Here is a 22632-nt window from a genome sequence, read left to right as displayed (position 1 = left end):
TAAGTTGAATTGATATTATTCTGTGTTAAACCACAGTATGGTCTCACAGTATCCCTAGTGAGTGAGACCATCTCCTGGGCTGCTACAGTTTTAAGATCAACCAGCTGAGAGTCACTCTGAGGGATTTTCTTAGGTTGGAAAACAATAGGAGCACATGAAGAATGCATACAGTGACCACAAACGCAGCTACAAGTAACAAATTTTGTGTGTAATATAAATCTCACCAATCAGATAATCAATGTTACAAACACATATACAAAACTTGAGAAAGCCAATGGAATAGCCAGCTTTGTATTCATACTTACATCCCCCAAGAGATCATCGAATCAGGTTGTCATCAGTGGGGGTGAGGGGATACTTTCCTGCTTAGGTCTCCCCTGCCTATCCATACCACGGAATCCTTTTTATCTTCTTATGACCACACCTACTACATTACACATATGTATAAGGGTTCCATCCCCTTTTTCCTTATCTGTACTGCCACAACCAGTAAACTTTGGGGTGCCCTGCTGTTCATAGGTTGTCCTCTTAGTTCCCCTTATTCTTGATAGCGTTTATGTATGCACATCACCATGGTAATCTGCAGTGACAGTGGAATTTCCTATGATTTTACAATCAGCTGTCTCATGGTCTAGATGGGTACATTGTCGCATACTTTTCCTGAACTTTACCTATGGGTACATTCTTTACAATAACCTTGTAAATTTACTGGTAAATTATGTCAACCCTCCTTAGGCCTAGTCTGGCTAAGCTGAAATCTTACAGACTTCAGCGTGTAGGACTTGCATTATAGCCTTATTTTGCCAGTATACCTAATACACGCTCATTACTTGTAAATGCTTATCAACCTTATACTTCTATGATACTATCCTACTTAAACTATCATTTACACATTGACATTTAAACCACAACAATAAATCCTCTATTGAACGATTAAACAAACTAATTGACTACAACAGGGAATGGCTCCAGCAGTGGGGGAAACTCTGGCAGGTGGGAGGCAGTGGGGAAAGGCTCCAGCAGCTACCCATTGCCAAGCCTTTCCCCGCTGCCACTCCCATGCCAGATATTTTCAGTGCCATGTAGCTATACACCACAATGTTGACACCACATGTAGTGTGTAGTTACACTCCCCAAGTAGTGTGCAGTGTAGAAATAGCCTAAGATAAACAAAATTCACAAAATAACTTCAAGATTTCGAGTAATGGTTTTACCCACAAACACCACAATCTGTTTGCAAACATTCTGCTCTAGATTCAAAAGACTTAGGCACTTAAGTGTCAAGAAGTCCAACATTTAGGCACCACTGTGTTTTTTTTATTTATTTTTTTTTAAATAATAATAAAACCACCCCACTGGTCATCTGCTGCCTACCCCTAGTATGCCTCACTTTTAATCATTAAAATCCTCTAGACACCTACATTTCTGTCAGCATGCATTCACAGAGCCACCTAAACCCTGAGACCATCAAGAAGCGCAGCACCTAATTTATACCTACACTATGACAGAATTCACAGATTAGGCATTCCCCCAACCACTATGGCACCTGATCAAGTAGGCATGCTCTGAACACTCCCAACCTCACACAAAGTATGGCCAGAGGCTGTCCTTATGCCCAATAGACTACTGGTTAAACACACACCTGGAATATGGGAAAGCCAGGTTCAAATCCCTCCTCTGCCTGATGTGAAGTGGGAATTTGAACCCAGGTCTTCCCTATCATGTGAATGCCCTACACATTAAACTTTTGAGTATTCTGGGATGGGTCGCTCTCAATCACTGTTCCACTGTCTCTAAATAATAAGTCATTGGAGCAGGGACTGGAACCACCATTCCCGCTCCGAGGTGAGTGCCCTAATCACTGGTCTATATAGAGCCATTCATTCATTCTCTCGCGCTCTCTCTCTCTCTCCGTATAACTCATTAAATATTCACTGAGCCAAAGTGAAAGAGCTTCAGCGGCAGAGAGTGAGAGGCTGTCAAGTCCACTAGGTCCCTCTTGTGAATCGAGCCCTTTGTGAATAAGGAGAGATAACATTTGCAGATATGTTATTTGTTACAAATTTATTGTTATTTATTTCCCTGTACTTTTTTTGTAAAACTGAAACCAGCTTTTACCTTCATGTTATGTGTAGTCCTTATGATTTTCATTCATAATCAGAACACGCATTTATATTGGCCTACCTTGGATCCTTTCACAGCCATTCTTTTTAGCAGGTTTCAGAGTAGCAGCCATGTTAGTCTGTATTCGCAAAAAGAATAGGAGTACTTGTGGCACCTTAGAGACTAACAAATTTATTTGAGCATAAGCTTTCGTGAGCTACAGCTCACTTCATCGGATGAGCTGTAGCTCATGAAAGCTTATGCTCAAATAAATTTGTTAGTCTCTAAGGTGCCACAAGTATTCTTTTTAGCATTTGTTATTTTTTGCTTTAGGCTGTCACATTTTGGAATTTCACGGGACTTTGCTACCTTAAGAATTTATTTTTTGCAGGTTCAAGTTAAATGCTACAGCAATGTTTAGAATGTTCTTTATTTATGGTATAAACTCTGACCTCTTCAGTACCTTGCTTTACCTACTCAGGACCTAACTCATTCTCAGCTACTCTTTTTCTGACTTCTTCTATGCTTCCAATCTTTCAGAATTTAATGTGTTTTGTGCTTGCCTCACGTAAGTGTCCACACAGTCACTATTCATTGATAGACTGTCTGTAGGACAGGAATCAAACATGAGGATGTTGACATAGCGAGAAATTTTTCTACCATGCTTTTCAGAACACAATATGAAAATAGTGTCAGATTATCAGGTATCAGTTGCAATCAGATGATTGCTTGATTTCAGCAGGCTCTTTTTTAATGAAAGTGTTTTTCTTTACTTATGTACCTTTTTATTTAACAATGATGAATGTTGTTACTATTGTATTCGCTACAACCGTAGACTCAAGGGACATATTCTTGGGATTAAACCAATGTAATCATTATTTTAATCATGAGAGATCCAATAAATTAATATCAGCTCAGATTAATTTGCAGAAATGCTTTTGGTACTGCTGTTTGTGAGATGCAGATGAGTGCACAATGGCTGGCTGCAGCTTTCGCCTTTGTACAGTCACTTCACCCACGAGTATGTAATTAATTTCCTTGAGCTGCTTTGTAAAGCTTTTTAGTATACACTGTATTAAAAACATTCAAAGATTAGTAGAATAAAATGAACCACAAAATAAAGTTCCCATAGCTCCAGGGCCTTGAGTTACACTTGCTGTTCCAAGGAACAGGCTAAATAATAAAATGAAAAAGCCATTGATATGTGTACAGCAGCATCACAAGATGGTTCTGTAGTCAACACTGTACTTAGACATGTTTGTGTTTTAAACCTTTTCAATAGCTCAAGGAACCTGTATTTCAGATACTCATGGGGAGAAAGCTATGATTACCTGACAAAAATCATAATGGCAAAGATGAGGATAACTTGACACTCAGCAGAAGTATAGGTATAAGGTTTTCAAAATAAATTACATCTGTATTGTATCAGAAAGGATAGAGGAAACCACCACCAAAGTTACAAAGTAAACAATTTAATAGTTGTATATTGCCCTTTTCAACAGAAATATTAGTGACAGATTCTGAGGAATGCACCTGGAACAACATGCAGTACCTTTGGGGCAGCTCTAAATTGTACTTATTTGTAACAACCCCTTGGCACCATTATGCTGGCAGGGATCATTAGAGCATAGCATTGCTCTGGATACTCACTTTCTAACTCTGGCATTCTCCTACACCAGGGACGAGAAGAATTGAGAAGAGGTGGTTTAAAATATGATTTTTTTAAAAAAAATGCTCTTCCTCCCTCACATTATTGATATTAAGATGGTTTTTCTAAGGATACATGTGCAATCTCATTTATACAAACTGTTTCAATAGTCATACCTGCCCTTTAAATTTTCCAAATAAAAGAAATCCACCTTTGGGCTGAGACAACACATGGAAAAATTTCAGCCTCAAAGATGAATAGTTCAGAAAGCTATAAACCCACTATAATATCTGACAGATGGTATCAGTAAATTCAGTATATTGTATAGCATACCAGTGACATCAGATTTTTAGGGGCAAGATAAATGAAACAAATTTTGAGAAGTCTCAGGAAAACATTATTAAAAAAAAAAAAAGTTGAGAGAGAGCATGCACTCACATGCTCAGGAGAAGGAAAACTCTCTGATTTCAACCCAAAAAATCAGGCCAGGCAGTCTACACTGCCAACCCCAGCTAACAGGATAAGGCAGTGGTGAAACATATCTATGCAGAGTGCGGCTTCTCTTATGAACTCCTTTTTCATAACATGCACCTTGGTACAAACATGCAAAATCTTTGAGCAGTTGTACAGAAAAGAATCATCTCAAAATTTAAAGGTATTTACCCATTCAAACTCATGTGCAAAGCAATATCAATCCGATTTCTGTGGCTCCAGTAGTGTATCCAATAGAGAAACTCATACAGTGAGACTGAAGGAAAAGATCAGTGAGGCTCTCCTTGTAGAGGTTTTCCTCAATAGTTTTCCTAGGGGGCTAGGCTTCCTTCCCACAGACATAGCCCCTCTACAAAGTCTGTATGCAGATCCCAGTGGTCCTGCTCCCTTGCAAGCTTCCCTAAGCTGGCAGCTGCTTCCAGCATCCCCTTCCCTGCAAACTGCTCTAAATTACACTAGTTCTGTATAGTCCTAGTAGATTATTACATAAATAGTAGATAACAGAGTGCAGGAAAGCCCTGGCCCTTCCCCAACTTGCTCAGTCATACAAATCAGCTCCATACAAATCATAGATGGAGGGCAGCCCAGATACTGTTGTGCCAATTCTATGCCACTGAAGCGCTCCTCTGTGCTAGAGTGATCTACCTGTGGCTAGCTATGCCAGCTCTAGCCACTGTTTTTTGCTGACTGCACAGCACGGAGTGACTAACACGGCAGAAAAGCTAAGCCATGGTTAACTTTTGAGATCTAATTCAATTAATGAAGTGTGAAATAAAAGTATTTTAATCCTGCTTCCCATACAAATCTAAATGCAATCATGACTAAAACTATCTACCTCCATAATGTATTTTTTGTTAAAGTATATGCTTGTACCTGGCGCTGCTTTTCCTGTTGCCTTAATACAAGAAGTGTGCAACTTCATTAAGAAAAAAAATGATCTGCTGATTATTTTTTTAAAGCATGGGGACAGGGTGGGAGGTCTTCTCACAGCAAGCATAATGTTCTAGAAATGACATCAGCAGTTCCTACGCAATTCCTCAGGAAGCATGCTGATTTGGGGTAGCGAGGTGTCTGGTATGCCAGAATGGGAGTAGGAGACTGGCCAAGAACAGTTTTGGTAGGAAGATGGGGTAAGAGCAGGCTTTAGCTAGAGAAACCAGCAGGTTGGTTTTTTTCTGCTCGGGGAGATGTAGGAAGATGTTTTGAGGAATTGAGTAATATAGAACTCTTGAGGATTCATAGCGTTTAAGGCTAGAAGGAATTATTAGATCAGCTATGTCGAATATCTGGTCTTGTCTTGCAGTCCATTAGATTTTACCCAGTTACCCCTGTATTGAGCCCAACAACTTGTGTTTTGCTAAACATATCTTCCAAAAAGGCATCTAGTCATGATTTGAAGACACATCAAGAGCTGGAAAATCAAGTACTTTCATTGGTAGTTTGTTCCAATGGTTAATCATCCTCACTATAAAGTATTTGTGACTAATCTCTAATTTGATTTTTGTCTGGCTTCAGTTTCCAGCCATTGGGTCTTGTTATGGTTTTCTCCACTAAATTAAAGAGCCCTTTAGTTCCTAGGATTTTCTCCCTCTGAAGGTACCCATAGATTAATTAAATCACCTGTCAATCTTCTATTTTATAAATTAAACAAATCATACTCTTTAAGTCTCTGACCCCAAGTCATTTTCTCCATCCCTCAAATAATTTTGGTGGCTCTCTTCTCTATCCTCTCCAATTTTTCAACACCCTTTTTAAAATACAGACACCAACACTGTCCACAGTATTCCAGTATCAGTCTCACCAATGCCATATACAGTGATAAAATCACCTTCCTACTCCTCCTTCCTCTGTTATACATCCAAGGATCTCATTAGCCCTTTTTCCCACAGCACTGCACTGGAAGCTTATTTTCAGTTTCTTGTAAATTCTTCTCAGTTCTTCACTGAGTCACTGTATCCTGTTTCCAGGATACATTCCCAAACCCCTCATTCTGTATGTATGGCCTGCACTTCTTGTGCCTAGAGATATAACTTTGCATTTGTCTGTATTAAAACTCCTTTTCTTTGAATGGACCCAGACTACCAAGTGATCCAGATTGTTCTGCATGAGTGCCCTGCCACCATTATTCATCACTTCACTAATCTTTGTGTCATCTATATATATTTATCAGCAGTCATTTTATATTTACTTCACATCATTGATGACAATGTTGAATGGTGTCAGCCCTTGTACTGAGCCCTGTGGAATCCATAAGAACAGCCATACTGGGTCAGACCAAAGGTCCATCCAGCCCAGTATCTTGTCTTCTGACAGTGGCCAATGCCAGGTGCCCCAGAGGGAGTGAACCTAACAGGTAATGATCAAGTGATCTCTCTCCTGCCATCCATCTCCACCCTCTGACAAACAGAGGCTAAGGACTTCATTCCTTACCCATCCTGGCTAATAGCCATTAATGGACTTAACCTCCATGAATGTATCCAGTTCTCTTTTAAACCCTATTATAGTCCTAGCCTTTATAATCTCCTCAGGCAAGCAGTTCCACAGGTTGACTGTGCGCTGAGTGAAGAAGAACTTCCTTTTATTTGTTTTAAACCTGATACCCATTAATTTCATTTGGTGGTCCCTCGTTCTTATGGGAACAAGTAAATAACTTTTCCTTATTCACTTTCTCCACACCACTCATGATTTTATATACCTCTATCATATCCCCCCTTGGTCTTATCTTTTCCACTAGAACTACTCTTATTTAGTGATGATTCCCCAATGACAACTACTTTTTGAGACTGTCAGTTAACCAGGTCTTAATCCATTTAATACGTGATCTTACACTAGTATAGTGCTAACTTTTTAATCAGAATGTTATGTGGGACTAAGACAAATGTTTTACGACAGACTGAATACGTTACATTAGTGCAGTTACCTTTATCAATCAACCTTGTAATCTCATGCAAGAATTAAATCAGTTTTGTTAAACTTAGTTTCCGTAAAAGCATGTTGACTGGCATTAATTATATTCCTATCATTTAATTTTTTTATTAATTGAATCATGTACCATTTTTTCCCATTACTTTGCTCAGGACTGATCTCAGGCTAAATGACGTGTAGTTATTCAAGTCATCTGGCATGCACTTTTTGAATATTGGTACAACATTAGCACTTTTCTAGTCTTCTAGAATTTCCTTGATATTTCAAGTTTTATTAAAAATTAACATCAGAAGATGAGAGCTCTTTCAGCCAACTCTTTTACTGACTCTTGGCTGAAATTTATCCAACCCTGCTAATTTTAAAAATATTTTTCCCTAGCAGATATTGTCCAACATTCTCCTCCGTTACGAATGGACTGGAGTGTATGTCATCATTCTCATGTGATACAAGTACATCATCCTGCTTCTTTCCAAATACAGAACAGAAATATTATTTATCATTCCCCTGAATCATTAACAATTTGCATCTCCATCTAGCAATGGGGATACTATTGCTAGGATTTCTTTTGTTCCTAATATACATTAAAAAGCATCCTTTTAATTGTCCTTATCTCTGCCAGCCATGGATTTTGCCCTGATGTTTTTAGGTTCCCTTATCAATTTTCTTCACTTTCATAACTTCTAGTTTGTATTGATTGCTATCTATTTCCCTTTTCCCTCCACTATGGGGATATTTTTTTAAAATTTCTAATGCCTTTATATCACCATTGATCCATGATCAATTTTTAGCCAAAGTTGCTCTCTTTGATTGTAGAATTGTAGTGTAGTATACTCTGGAAAGAGTATAGAAAGAGAGAGCCTGAGACATGAGGTGTAGTATGAGAGGCCTGGTGTAAGGCCTAAGGCCTGAACAAAAGTTAAGCCCTGCTGAGATAAAGCAAAGTTAGCAAGAGTCAAGATATGAGCAAAAGTCAGGCCCTGTTACAAAGTAGATGCTTGCTTGCAGGTTCGCTATCCAGTACATGAACTTGGGGAGAACATGGCTGGCATTACAAAAAGAGAAGCACTCCAAGGCACTAAGTATTCACGTAAACACATCCCAGAAGGGTAGTGCCAGAGCACTGTGATACCAAGATATGGTGTAAACACATTCCCCAAAGATGATACAAAGACACACTGATCCATCTGAAAGATAAGGTCAGGATGACAGGGTGATGGACAGAGATGTTTTGAATGAACCAAGATGTATGAATTAAATGGTGGTAACTAACCATGTCAGAGGGTCAATATGTAACTTGTTTACATCAATGTATAAAAGAGGGGTCACAGAGGTGGTGTCTTTCCATTGCCTAGGAGGGAATGGAAAGCCCCATCGTTCACTGAGCCGAGTCCATTGTAACAAGCATGCATGTACTAGTGTAACTGTAGACATTGAATTGGGGAGCTAGGATCATGCTTCATTGACTATAAACCTGGCTAAGCGTCTTCACTGTTGAACCAAGTCTGTGGTCTCTTTGGGCAGTTGGATTGACATCTGTCGAGCCAGCTATCTGCACAGAGCTGGCTCAACACAACACACATCTGCAGCCACCAATTGACAAGATGGGGTAGATGGACTTTGAAAAGTCAAATAGGTGCCCAGACTTCACATAGCCAATCAACATCAACAAAAATCCAATCTGCATGTTAGTCAGAAACCGAAGGTTTAAATACTGACTATTTCTACTGTAGATAACATTTGTTTTTGTTGTATATCTGCTATTACTGAGTCTCCTTTTACAGGTTTCAAAGTAGCAGCCGTGTTAGTCTGTATTCACAAAAAGAAAAGGAGGACTTGTGGCACCTTAGAGACTAACAAATTTATTTGAGCATAAGCTTTCATGAGCTACAGCTCACTTCATCAGATGCATCTGATGAAGTGAGCTGTAGCTCGCGAAAGCTTATGCTCAAATAAATGTGTTAGTCTCTAAGGTGCCACAAGTACTCCTTTTACAGTTTTCTTGTATGATGTTTTCATGCCTTTTATCAGCATGGATCACTAGTTACTCCATAGTTTAGTTTTATAATCATGCAGTAACTTTGATTATATCAGTCTCTAGAGATTATTTATGCAGCAGTTAATGACTCAAACCAGTTTGCTTAACTATGAATGATATTTAAAAAATATGATTGTGCAGAACTAATCAGTTGCAATCAGATTGGAGGATTGCATTAAAAAAGGACCTGCTGAAAGTGTTCTCTTTTCTTAGGCACATTTTTATATTGATGAATTTTGTCACCATTATACTCACTACAACCGTAGACTCAAGGGACGTATTCTTGGGATTAAATCAATGTAATCCTTATTTTAATCATGAGTGATCCAATAAATTAATATCAGCTCAGATTAATTTGCAGAAATGCTTGTGGTACTGCTGTTTGTGAGATGCAATTGAGTGCATAATGGCTGGCTGCCGCTTTTGCATAGTCACTTCCCCATGAATATGTAGTTAATTTCCTCTGTAAACCTTTTTAATATACACTGTATTAAAAGCTTTCAAAGATCAGTAGAATAAAATGAACCACAAAATAAAGTTCTCATAGCTCCAGGGCCTTGAGTTACACTTGCTGTTCCAAGGAACAGGCTAAATAATAAAATGAAAAAGCCATTGATCCATTATTATGTGCACAGCAGCATCACAAGATGGTTCTGCAGTCAACACTGTACTTTAAAACACAAATATTCATAACTTTTTCAATGGCTCAAAGACTCTGTTCTTTAGATGCTAATGGGGGGAGAAAGAAGCTATGATTTTCTGATGACAAAAATCATAATGATAAAGAAGTGGATAAATTGACACACAGTACAAATATAGGCATAAAATTTCCAAAAGACGATACCGAAATAATTTATCAGAAAAGAAAGAGGAAACTACCAATGAAGCCACAAATTAAATTGTTTAATAGTTTTGTATACTGTCCTTCACAACAGAGGTGTGACAGATTCTGAGGGAACTAATTGGGGTACAACGGCTCACAGAGTCCTAAAGTTATCCCTTTCAGTAAATTTGAGATTGACACCGTACTCCACTCTGAATAGAAATGGGGGGTGGGGGGAGCCAAAAAAGGCTTGTAGCATGAACTACAGCAACTATGATGTAATATTTTCACAGATATTTTGAGGGGGAAATGGAACTATCAAAATTGCAGTAAAGGATGTTCTTTTCCAGACAAATTTTCAGAAGTTCATATGCCTGAAATAGGACACTTTTATTAGAGCTTAATAAAGCACCTAACTGCATGATTTGTAAGTCCAAATACCATCTGCACATCTACATCTCAGTTTTTGCCTACTGCTAAATCTGATGTTCAAGTTTATGATCCTTTTGAAAATCTGAGTCAGTCTGCCCCAGCTGACAATTATAGAGCCTTAGATTTTAAGGCCATAAGGCTCTATTACGATAATGAAGTCTGAGCTCATGTATAGCACTGGCCAAAGATTTTCACCCGGTAATTCCTGCATCATTCCCACATCTTATAGTTGAGCTAGAGCTTTTTTTTTTTTTTTTTTTTTTAAAAGGCATTCAACTCCTGATTTACAAACGTCAAGTGATGGAGAATCTACTACATCCATTGGCAAATTGTTACAATGATTAATTACCTCACTGTTTAAAAACATGCCCCTTATCTCTAACCCGAACTTGTCTAATTTCAGCATCCAGTCACTGGATCTTGTTGTGCCTTTTATCTTTTTAATCATAAATGGTCTTTCTAGGTTGGTACTTATAGATCATTAGTAAGTCAATTCTCAATTTCTAAGTGGTGATTAGGATGCTGAACGTGACCTTGAAAGGTTCTAAAGAGTCTGGGTCCTGGCTACTTGAGGGACCTTCTCTCTCCCTGTGTAATTTCATTGTCATTGGAATCAGCAAGGTGTTTGAGCTAACAGTCTCGATTCAAAACAGAGTTGTATGTTGGTGAAATATTTTCCATGTAAGATCCTTTATTTTGGGATGCTCTCCCTTTTTCTTTCTGTCAAAACCCAGTCTTGTTGACCTTCAAGGCAAGCTGTATTGTTCATCTCCTTTTCTTCCAGTTGTTAGGGGAAGGATGGCATAATGGGGGGAACGCACTGCAACAACACTCCCTCGAACTAGGATGCATTGTATTCTAGCAGCCTCTATTTTCTGCTATTCTGGTTCTATGGTAATCTGCAGTTTCTGTGGCCCAGCCATCCAGCAAGATCATCTTTCAAGTTCAGCTCCCCTTCCAGATTAGCAGAAAAATACAAACATAAAATACTCAAAATCTGATGGGCCTTTGTGTCAGGCCCTTTGCCTCTGTTTGGGGCTTGTTGATCTTTGCCTCATACTCCTGAGGTTTGAATGTCCCTACTTGCTGAGGAAGGGGAACCCAGGCTCATCCTTTCCTCTGAGTTCCATCCCAGGAACACTGTGTGAGGCATGTTGCCATTTTTCGGATTCAAGCAGTTAGTCAAATGTCAGGGTACTGGGGATGTTCCAGTTAGAAGTAGAATTGATGAAGTCTGGTGTTCTTTGATGCAATCTTGTTTCTTTATAGGAAATGTACAAAGTCCTGCTTCTCCAAATGCAAGAGGAACCCACAACAAAAGGAGCAATTTCTTAGCTTCCAGCCCCCAAGTTTTTTTAGCCAACCCAAAAGCTGTCTCTAGCTCTTTCCAGGGTCACATCCTGCTCACAGGCTATAGCTTGGTTTTCTTGCCTCTCTCTTTATTCTTGTGTTCTTTCACACACCTGGTCACAATATCCAGCGGAATCTCTCCGCTAACATGGTGCTAGTTTCTGGGCAGACTATTAAGCCTTGTTGTAGGTGTGGCCCCTTTACCTTCCTCTTATAACTATCTAATTGAAGGGCACATTCATGCATCACTTTGAACCAGATTTTGACTCCACCCATAATGAGGTTTCATCCAGCTCATAACAGGAAGGGAAGGATTGTTCCTTACAATCTCTTGTTGCTTCCCTGGGCTGCTCCTACCTTTCCCCTGTTTATCAATTTCTCTTACAGAGCTGCCGCCTCTGCTACTGCTGCTCTGAAGTTCTGTCTCCTTGTGCAGCTTCCTCCCAGCACATTAATGAGGAGCTTCCTCCTGGCCATTCCCAGCCTCTCTAACCCCCCCCCCCCTCACTCCAGAGTCTTCCTCCTACTTTGCATTGTGCCTGGTTTTAGGGAGTCCCTTCTTCTCAGCTGGGACTGAAATGAAATTGGGCCCAATCCCACCTCCAAGCTCTTTTTAATCCTTTATTTGCCAGAGTGGAGTGCACAGCCACCACAATTCAGCTGAGAGAGAGAGAGAGAGAGTGGTCAGAGGACAACAGTAATTGTCATGTTGTTGGAAAGTCCACTTTTCTAGTCAGGATTGTTTAATGTGGCAAGTCATTTGGATGGAGAATCCCCTCACCACCACTCTTTTAGGTTCTATATTTTGAATAGAACTGGTCAAATACTATGCTTCAGTTTCATTATTTGACTTTTTTTTCCCTTCTGTCCAATAGTTTATATAACAAATCAGTTGTTAGGTATTTGACCAGCTGTAGCTTACAAACACCCACATCCAAGATACTTTCAAGAAATATAAATAACTAGATAAGTGGTTTGAATCTGGCCCTAAGCTGGAAGTTTTTACCATCTGGTTTGTTTGGTAGCTATGTTTAAATACAGCTGACAGGTATCCATGACACACAACCACCATCACAATTAGTACCCATGTTGATAGTCCCAGTAACAGGAAGTGAATAGGTATGGAGACTGAACTACTCTCACTGTTACTCCTAATGGTGGTCTATCTCCGATAAAAGCTGAGGCACTGGGAAGTCTAGGAAAAAACAATTAGTGTTAAATTTCTCTCATAGGCTGGTGACTTAAAGTTGCATTGTTTAAATTTATGCAACAATCTTTTGTACCTTGCTTTTGAATGTCCCATGGAATGCAAAGTTTTGATCACACTAAATTCTTATAACCCTGGCCATTGGGGAACCAGAGAGAGATAAAATTCTTGAAAGAACCAGCTCATAGAACAAAAGAAAATCTGTATTCCCTGTAGATATGCAGAAAGTCATTCCTGCCAATGTACAGTAGCTGTGTGTAGTGAAGGGAAGATTATTCTCTTGTTGATGTGTGTGCTGAGCTCCCATTAACACTAATGGGAGCTATATTTATATTGAGTGAAGGGAGAATATATTCATAGTGTGCAGCTGCTTAGCAAACAGAGGCTTATTTTTAGAGACAACGTGTGACATAACTGGGGAATTCTTAACAGTGGAGTATCCAGGAGCAATACATATTTCATTATTTCCTTATATTTTTCCTCTGTACTGTTTGTTTTTTCCTGTCCAAAAATACCATGCCTCTAACAGTATTTTCTACTGCTCCACTAGCCAGTGTTACAATAAGTAAAAGTGACCTGCAATGGAGTTATTAAAATGACTAGGCCTACAGTATATGTGGTTTTTAAGGTACAGGACTAACAACCAGAAGAACTGGATTCTATTGTTGGCCTTGCCACACAATTCTTGTGTGATCTTGGGCAAGTCATGTACCCTCTCTGGGTTTGTTTTCCAGTCTGTAAAATAGGAATAATGCCTATGTTACAATGGTATTACGCTATTCGATTAATTCAGGTTTTTAAAGAACTTTCAGATCTTGACATGAAAGGCATTATACAAGTGCAAAGCTTTAATGTAATATCACATGTGTATATGAAAATATGTAGTGCTATTAAAGTATTATTTTTCTTCTGACTTTTCCAAAGTGTTTTATAAACTTTAGGCCTCACTATATCCATATGATGTAGTATTCTCTTTTCAGGAATGGGTCAAAACAGAACCTGGAATCTGAACCCTTTCTAATTAAATTGCAGCTGAGAGATAAGGGATCATATTTAAATCCCTTATTCAGAAGCTATCCCCTTGCTTTTGCTTCCATACTAGATCCACAAAAGGCAGGCACCAATTTTTCAGTTCTGGTTCAGATGCAATGACAGTCCTGCATGAATAGCTGTTTTTATGATATTGCAATCCAACATAATGGAAACCTCAACAAACAGCTGATCTCTCTCTTCCTGCAATCCTGTCTCATTCACTACATGACTTCCAACCACTACCACAAATGAGGTGGAAATACTACAGACAACAGCCTCATTTGCTACACAACCCTGATTCTTTCTCAGTGTACTGTCCATTCTGCACACCAAATGAGGCAGGAAAATACAGTATGTGAGTATGTAATTGGAGATTGCATCATAATGCCTCACAGACCATTTTTATTCTGGCATTTATGAAGAAGAGCTTTGAGTGTTTGATTTTGCAACCTTAACGTTTTTTTAACGTAGACAAGCCCAGAGTTAAATCAGTTAGGGCTCATTGGGAATGACTACACTGCAGCTGGAAGGTGTGATTCCCAGCATGGTTAGACAGATTCACGACATCTTGAACAGAGCTAGTGCACTAAAATAGCAGTTTCGATGCTGCAGCACAGACAGTGACTCAGGCTAGTCACCCGAGTTTGGACTCAGCATCACACTAATATTTTTAGTGTGGTAGATCAAGCAGTGCTAGCACTGCTTGATCTACCCAGGCTTAGAATCATACCTGCCAGCTTCAGCGTAGGCATAGCTACCAAGACCTAAGACCCCACTTTTGACCTACCAGTTCTGGTCCTATTGAATTCAACAGGTGTTTTACTGTTCAACTAATATTTGTCCACACAATTTTATTTAAAATATATGTTCTCAAGTGAAGTTATTCTTAAAGAACAAAATCCCTCAGTGCTTACTCAGGAGAATGACATATGACTAAAGACCTCAGAAGTGTTTTAGCCATGCAGTCAATAATTAGGGGACAAATAAATGGGTCCACAGACATTTTAATTTGAAAGAAAAAACAAAAGTTTCTATAACAAACTGGTATTCCCAATTTTCTCCTAAAGCAGTATACATACAGAAGCTGGTCCAAATTTACTCCCTTGCTGAGGATTCATTTATTGTTAAGCTACATAAACCTCAGCCCAAGATTTTAATGATTTTGAAGGTTCCTATGGGTTTTCCATTCCTACCCTTAGTTTCTTCTGCCTTGAAGAGACACTTAAATCCTTACCTGATAATCAGCTGACACTAATAGGACTCAATTGTCTGACATCAGGGTGAGTCAGCAGAAGATATTTATTTCTCTATGCACTGTCCTAAAATCTGAGATCAGGGTAATTCAGAAGAACTCTTCATCTTTTCTCAGGATCCTAGAACCAGACACTTTGTTATAGTTTCACAGAATATCAAAGATCAGTTGTTTACAATAATTTTATATATCTATAATTTCATATATTTACTTACCAGTTTGATTTAATTTTCTATTTTTTTAGGATCCCCATGGTTGATCTCTGTGCTTATATTCTGCTCTCTTGATATGAGCAGAGCACCCTTTAGGATGTCCATGGGAGTTTCATATATCTAGACAGAGCAGACTATAGGAGATGACATTTGCCATGTGGACCTGAGAGGAGAAGTTTGCCCTAAGATAGTTCCTTTCATTAGGTTTTTTTCTTCCACTGCAGAAGTCACTTCTGTTTTTAAAGAAAAATGAACCTCCATTGATAATATTATGGAATAAATTTGCCAATGAATTACCTGGTTTCATCTGCATAGATATCACCATCAAACATTCAATCAATGGTACAAAAAAGGGGTGTGTCTGTTCAAAGTAACATGAAAGATCCCAATCTAAGTTTCTCTAATGCAAGTTTCCATTATAAAGAACCCAGTTAAACAGATTAATCACAGAGCACTTTCCAAATCATGGCATTCCAGGTTTATAGATATTTGTGTAGTTGACATTATTTACTATTGCAATTTTGTGGAACAAATCAATGAGGGTTGATTAGAAATATGGTTAATTTTGAGAATCCTGAACACACAAAAAATGTGATCACAATGCAGTTTGGCAGACATTTAGAAAAAAATAGATATCTAACAATGGATATAATAAGAGCATACTGTTTTCCCATATCCAAATTAAAATAATTCTGTTATTGTTAATGTTTAATTTAAAAATACAATTTTACCTTTGAATTGATCTGCTTTAATACTGATGAACAAAATGACTAAGTTGTTAGGTACTTAATTATTACTAAAAATTATGACTAATAAAGTTTTGTTTTTGTTTTTAGTTTGGTAGCCACAAAGGAAACAAACAGTGCAAGATCTCGTAGCATGCCAATGTCACCATCTGATTTCCTGGATAAATTAATGGGTAGGATGTCAGGCTATGATGCAAGAATCAGACCAAATTTCAAAGGTAATTTTGAAAACTAATTCACTTTAATCTAACATTGTCTTTGGTGTAAATGTGTGTTTTGGAGAAAAATTAAAAGCAAAACAAATGTACTCAACCATGCTCAGCTAACCTTGACTTTGATCATTCAAATTTCAGCAAAAACATGGTCTATTGTTTTGAAGTTTGGGTAGGTGCCAAAATGCTACTAAAGTTGAGTATTCTTTTTAATATTTTAGTTTGATATGTATATAGTATAATTTAAAGAACTAAAAGGAACACATAAGATGTTCACAGCTACATTTTTTTTCATATTTCTGGTGTATGCTCATGAATCAAATAGAGATGTGCATGAATCTAAATAATTAGTACCAAAGTACTTCCTGTATGTCTGTACAGCATCTAGGACCACTGTAATACTAGTGCTAATGATAACAAGCGTACTGTGTAGTTGGTGAATGCATTTAAGATAGAAAACATTAGGCGCTATCCTCCTCCTGTCACTGACTGTACCCATGGCTCACCAGTAGTCTTCTGTCACCCTTTTAATAGGCTTCCAACAAGCTCTGTGACCCTCTATTTGCTTAGGTAGAATGTTGAAACTTGGGGGGGGGGAGAGGGGGTTCTTAACCTTTCAGAATTTAAGAATTCTAGATAAATTTATGAAACAATTTAAAAATATTTTTAATCAAGTTAACCATTTGTACCTTCAGTAAAATAAAATAATACTTTTCAAATGCAGATTGTATGTGGAGGGAAAAATCTCCTGCAAATAAAGCCCCATACTAGTGTTCCTTTGCATTAATTTTTCCTCATTAGTGCCCTTTTTCCTGTTTTCAGGAGGTGTTCTGTCCTCTCTTTTCATGATAACCTGATTTACAGAAAATATCTCCATTTCTGCCAGAGGCTGTTTCCAATCAGCAGCCAGGACTCCCTCCATGTTTACCTTCTCAGGTCATCTATCTCACCACCCATTTCAGTCTCACCTCTTGTTCATCATTGCATTTTAAAATGTTTTTAATTTCACCAGTGCTCAGAAACTTGACTAGCTAAATCCCTGAAGTTATTGGTCCTGGATGCTATTTATTTACTTTCCTTTGCCATGATTTGCCCAGTGGATCTGGTTGGCAAGAGAAGAATGAGTTTGTCTGTCAAACTGCTTCCCAGTCAACCAACCTTAAAAAAATGGAACAGTAAATAAAACTAATCTCAAATGATTTACTTCTATCTGGAAACGTGGATCTTGCAGTAGGTGAGTAGAGGTGACATTTCTCAGAATACATTCCTGACACCTTAGTTTAAACAACAAATGTGTATAGAAAATATTCATCAAACAAACCACCCAGAAAGATATGTATTATTTTTATCAATATACGTTTGCTATGGCTATGAAACAATTTCCTTAGAGATTGTTTGCTTGCTTGCTTGCCAGTTGCATCCCTCAGAGAATAGACACTATTGGCTTCTTGCTTAGGAGGAAAAAAACCCTGGGTGTAAAACAGAACTTGCACAATAACAACAGATAAGTTCCACTTAAAAGATTACTTCCCTGTGTGTGTGTGGAATCTTTCTATTTATTTGCCTCCTTATTAAAGGTGTTCTCAACTATATACCATAGCTATTCCCTTTAGCATGTAAATTTCAAGTTTTAGATTGCATTGCCTGGTCTTTTTTGCCCAGGGTCCTCTTTTGTGCTGCACAGCTTTACTTTAAATCTAAGGTGCTGCACAAAAGAGGACCTCAGGCAAATAAGACCAAGCAATGCAATCTCTTTCCTCTTTTTCTTTGAATCTTCTAAAGCTCCATGGGTGAGTATATAAAAGCAAAGATCTTATAGCTTAGCAATTCCTTTGGGGATTGGATTTTGGAATTTGTCATGGGCACCATGCAATCACAATCTTCTGAGGAGGCTATTTTGTAGAAGGGGCAGATGTTTAGAAAATAGTGGATTCAGTATTATGCTTCTTGAATATATAATTCAAAGGACTGGGAGAGTTTTTTGGTAACCATCTGAATGTAAAGAGACAAAAACCTAATTCAGCATTGGTTTGCTGTTTCTTAAAAGTGTACTTTGTAAATTTTCTAGACAGCTAAGCAATTTGAATAAATTTGCCAAGAAAGATTCAGATCGTTCGCTAAAAATAAATATCTCCTTAAACTACTTTGCCACTTTCTTGCTATTATTACTCTAAGAACAAGTGGAACTTCCTGCCATTTGGACTTTGTAATTTATCAACAATTAAAATATGAAACAAGTACTAGTATAAAATCCCAGACTATCAACCCTGGTATAATTAGGAAATTGAATCTTTTTTCATTAAAATTCCTAGACACTGCAGATAATATATTATTTGACTACCAACTGCATGTCATACTTAGTCTTCATAATTACACTTTGTTTCTGACTGCTTTGTGTTTGTGAAGTAATACACAAGATAATCATGTTTTTGTTCAATAGAAGAGAGGGATTAAGCAGTATTTTCAAAGAGGTGCAATATTAGTTCTAACTCTAAAATATGGAAATTCTGAAACATCTTTGGGTATGGATGAAAATACAAGAGAAGAATCCCTGGTAAAAGTTTGTTCTAGTTATAGAATATTTAAGACTATGCCAAAATTGACCATAGGAAGTGCCTCACTCAATGAAAGGAGGAGAGGAACTCTTGCCTTTGGAGTCCGTTATGTTTTTTCCACTCCTACAGTTGTGATGAAAAGCTCTAGGTATGAATGCATTACTGTCTTCCAAATCTGGGTCCAATCCTGAAGTCCATATCTATTCAAAGCTGTCAGTGTCTGAATACAGAGTTTTCAACAAGTTAGGAGTTCAGGATCAGGCTCTTTGTCATGAACATGCCTTTTGTACATAGCTACAGCTCATCCCTTCACATTCCTATTTCAGGAATAATGCAATGGGTCATTGTAACCATGCCTCCAGGGGTCACAACTGAGAATACCAAATTCAGGACAAACTGCTGAGAAATAGGGCAGACACACCCCAAAACTGGTGGTTATTCTCCCATAAGATATACCAAACCAGCAACAAAAGTAAACTTTTTCACCACACTGGCAAACAAGAATTCAGAAAAGCAGTTTCCCCTGGCATTCCTGTTCTTGTATCTCCACAAAAAATACTAGTCTTAAAGATGAGTGGATCTTTTAAAACCAATTTCATCAAATAAAAGATTCTTCTGATCCCAAAGGACAAGCCACACACCCAGGTCAATATACAACTCAGATCTTACCTAATAATGGTGCTGTTGACAGTCTTTTAGTATCTAAATCTAAACATTTATATATGGAAAATAGAAAGAAAAGTTTCAGAGTAGTTAAAATTGGTTAAAGGAATCAAGTACATACAATAAATGCAAAGTTCTTGGATCAGGCTTGTAGCAGTGATGGAATAAACTGATGGCTTGTTAAGTCTCTGATTGCTTCCAAATCACTGGAAGGTCCTCACTCCCTTGGTTAGAATTCTCCCATTAGTACAAGTTCATCATAGTCCAGAGGTTTAAGCAGGAAAGAGGCAAAATGGAGATGTTTCCAAGGCCTTTTATAGCTTCTGCCATGTAGAGGGAAATCCATTGTTTTAAACAAAGTGCTCAACAAAGCTAGTGGAAAAATACAGGTAGAAAAATGGTGTTTGGAGTCACATGGGCAAGTTACATGTCCATGCATGATTTCGCTTAGTCACAGCAAAGGCCATTGCCTATTCTCTAGTTGTTCACATGAAAGTCCATCAGGCATGGATGGGAGTCTTTCATGGTCCATTGTGAGTCCCTTGATGGGCCACTTAACTTGAATAGTCCCTTCAAGGTGTGCAGGCTAAATACCTTGTGGGAGTTTCCACAGGAGCAAACATATTTAAAATACAGGTATAGAGCCAATCCTCATTACTTCAAATATAAAAATGATACATGCATACAAATAGCATAATCATGCTTAGCAAATCATAACTTTTCTAGTGACACCTTACTTGACACACTTTGCATAAGATTTGTTGCAATTATATAACAGTGGTAGCAACAATTCTCTACGTAGTTATATTTTAATCAGATAACGTTACAGTCATTACTTGATTTATAATTTCCAACATCTCTGCTGATTGAGGAAAACTTACAGTAGCATGATGCCTTACTTAATATAAAATTTAATATTGAATGGTTTACTTTTAAACGATAACTATTTTTAAAAACATCAGTCAAAAGTTATTTATTAGGTATTTCATCATAACACTGAGAAAGTATTGTTAAGATAGCCACTGAAGTGCAATAGAGGGCAACAATATTATACTTTGGAAACACAGTACATGTTTAAGTATTAAATGTAACTCTGACTTACAATATTAAAATCAGTGTTTCCCTGTTTCTCAAAGCTGATATACTGTTCTGGAATACTTGGGTTAGTTGTTCTTATCACTTGGTGGTCAAGTGGGAACACTACACAAAAAGAACATAAAGTTTTGACATAGAGGACACTTGGCCCCATTTTGTCATTCCTGAATTCTCCTGTTCTCCCTGCACCTCACTCTGAGTTAGTCACAGAAGCAAGCACTTCTTCTTCAAGGTTAAACAAGATAAAGCTGACTCATCCTGGTATTTTGGAGAATATAGAAAACAAATTTGTGCAGGAGCTTGGGAAGAGATAGAAGAGTCTTGTTCAATCTGACTATTTCCATCTTTCTTGTCATATGTTGCTTCTCTTGTATGTAGAGCTTTGTAGGAACAAGCTTGCCTCCCCCGCAAGTAGCCTCCATCTTCTACATACTTAAGCCTGCTATCACTTCTTAGAATGCAGCAATTTTTCCTCACTCTTTAAATCAACCCAGGGAGACTCTGATACTGATAATCTCTGGGAAGAGAGTGCTCTCTTCCTGTCTGTCAGAGTAACAGTGACCCAGCCAACAATAGATCTCCAAATCTGAATGTGGAAGTGTCAAGTGAGAATCCTTCCATTCTCAACATTCTGTGAGAGGATTAGACTTGCACTATCTAGACAGAATAAAGCCTAACAGTTTAGCAGTTACCACAGAGGGACTTCTCATATTGACGTAGAATATAGGCAACAATTCTAATTTTCATTAGATACAAATTGACATACTTTTTTCTTTTTAAAAGAATTTCATGTAGCATCTAGTAAGATCCATACTGGGTGCATATTCTAACCCATCTGGCCTAGCCATTCCTTATATGGCAAGTGACACCACTTTGGAGTTTGCTTTACTTAATTAAAATTTTTTAAAGTCCATTTGGTTTCTTCCATCTAATAATAATCTGCTTGTTTTGAATCACAGAAGCGTCCCTACTTCCCATTTCTCCTTTGTGCATTGACAAAATATAGGAATACACTCCACATGCTATCAACCCCAACTTAGTTAAAATGTTGTTGTTTTTCTCTCACCTCTTATTTCCTACCTGTATCATTAACTTATCATATTAAGAAATTTAGATTCAGATCCTAGTAAATAGAACTAAACAATCTAGGATCACTTAGGAAAGCAGGAACATTTGTTAACCTATGATAATAAAGGACATTCCCTGGCTGTAGAATGTCCATGCCTAATTGGGTAAAGAATGTGAGCGAGGCCAAACACCAAAAATTAAGATGTTTGTACACCAATGCGAAGAGCCTAGGTAACAAAATGGAGGAACTAGAGCTACTGGTGCAGGAAGTGAAACCAGATATTATAGGGATAACAGAAACATGGTGGAATAGTAGTCATGACTGGACTACAGGTATTGAAGGGTATGTGCTGTTTAGGAAAGACAGAAATAAAGGTAAAGGTGGTGGAGTAGCATTCTATATCAATGATGAGGTAGAATGTAAAGCAATAAGAAGTGATGGAATGGATGAGACAGAGTCCGTCTGGGCAAAAATCACATTGGGGAAGAAAAGTCCCCTGTGATAGTGCTTGGGGTGTGCTATAGACCGCCGGGATCTAATATGGATATGGATAGAGCCCTCTTTAATGTTTTTAATGAAGTAAATATTAATGGAAACTGCATGATCATGGGAGACTTTAACTTCCCAGATATAGACCTGGAGGACAAGTGCCAATAATAATAATAACAGGGCTCAGATTTTCCTAGATGTGATAGCTGATGGATTCCTTCATCAAGTAGTTGCTGAACCGACTAGAGGGGATGCCATTTTAGATTTGGTTTTGGTAAGTAGTGAGGAACTC

General features: G+C 38.0%; 1 protein-coding gene across 2 annotated transcripts in view; it reads left to right on the top strand.

The window, feature by feature from the left end:
* The window catches only part of GLRA3 (glycine receptor alpha 3), a 142575-nt gene that overhangs the window by 11276 nt on the left and 108667 nt on the right, over nucleotides 1–22632 (top strand). For both annotated transcript variants that reach the window (XM_074951174.1, XM_074951175.1), the window contains exon 2: nucleotides 16348–16475. In XM_074951174.1, the coding sequence (XP_074807275.1) occupies nucleotides 16348–16475 (128 nt within the window). The remainder of the gene's footprint in view (nucleotides 1–16347; nucleotides 16476–22632) is intronic.

Source organism: Natator depressus, chromosome 4 (assembly GCF_965152275.1).
Source record: "Natator depressus isolate rNatDep1 chromosome 4, rNatDep2.hap1, whole genome shotgun sequence".
Lineage (NCBI taxonomy): Eukaryota > Metazoa > Chordata > Testudines > Cheloniidae > Natator > Natator depressus.
Note: the sequence above shows the minus strand (reverse complement) of the source record. Positions and strands in the feature narration are given on the sequence as shown.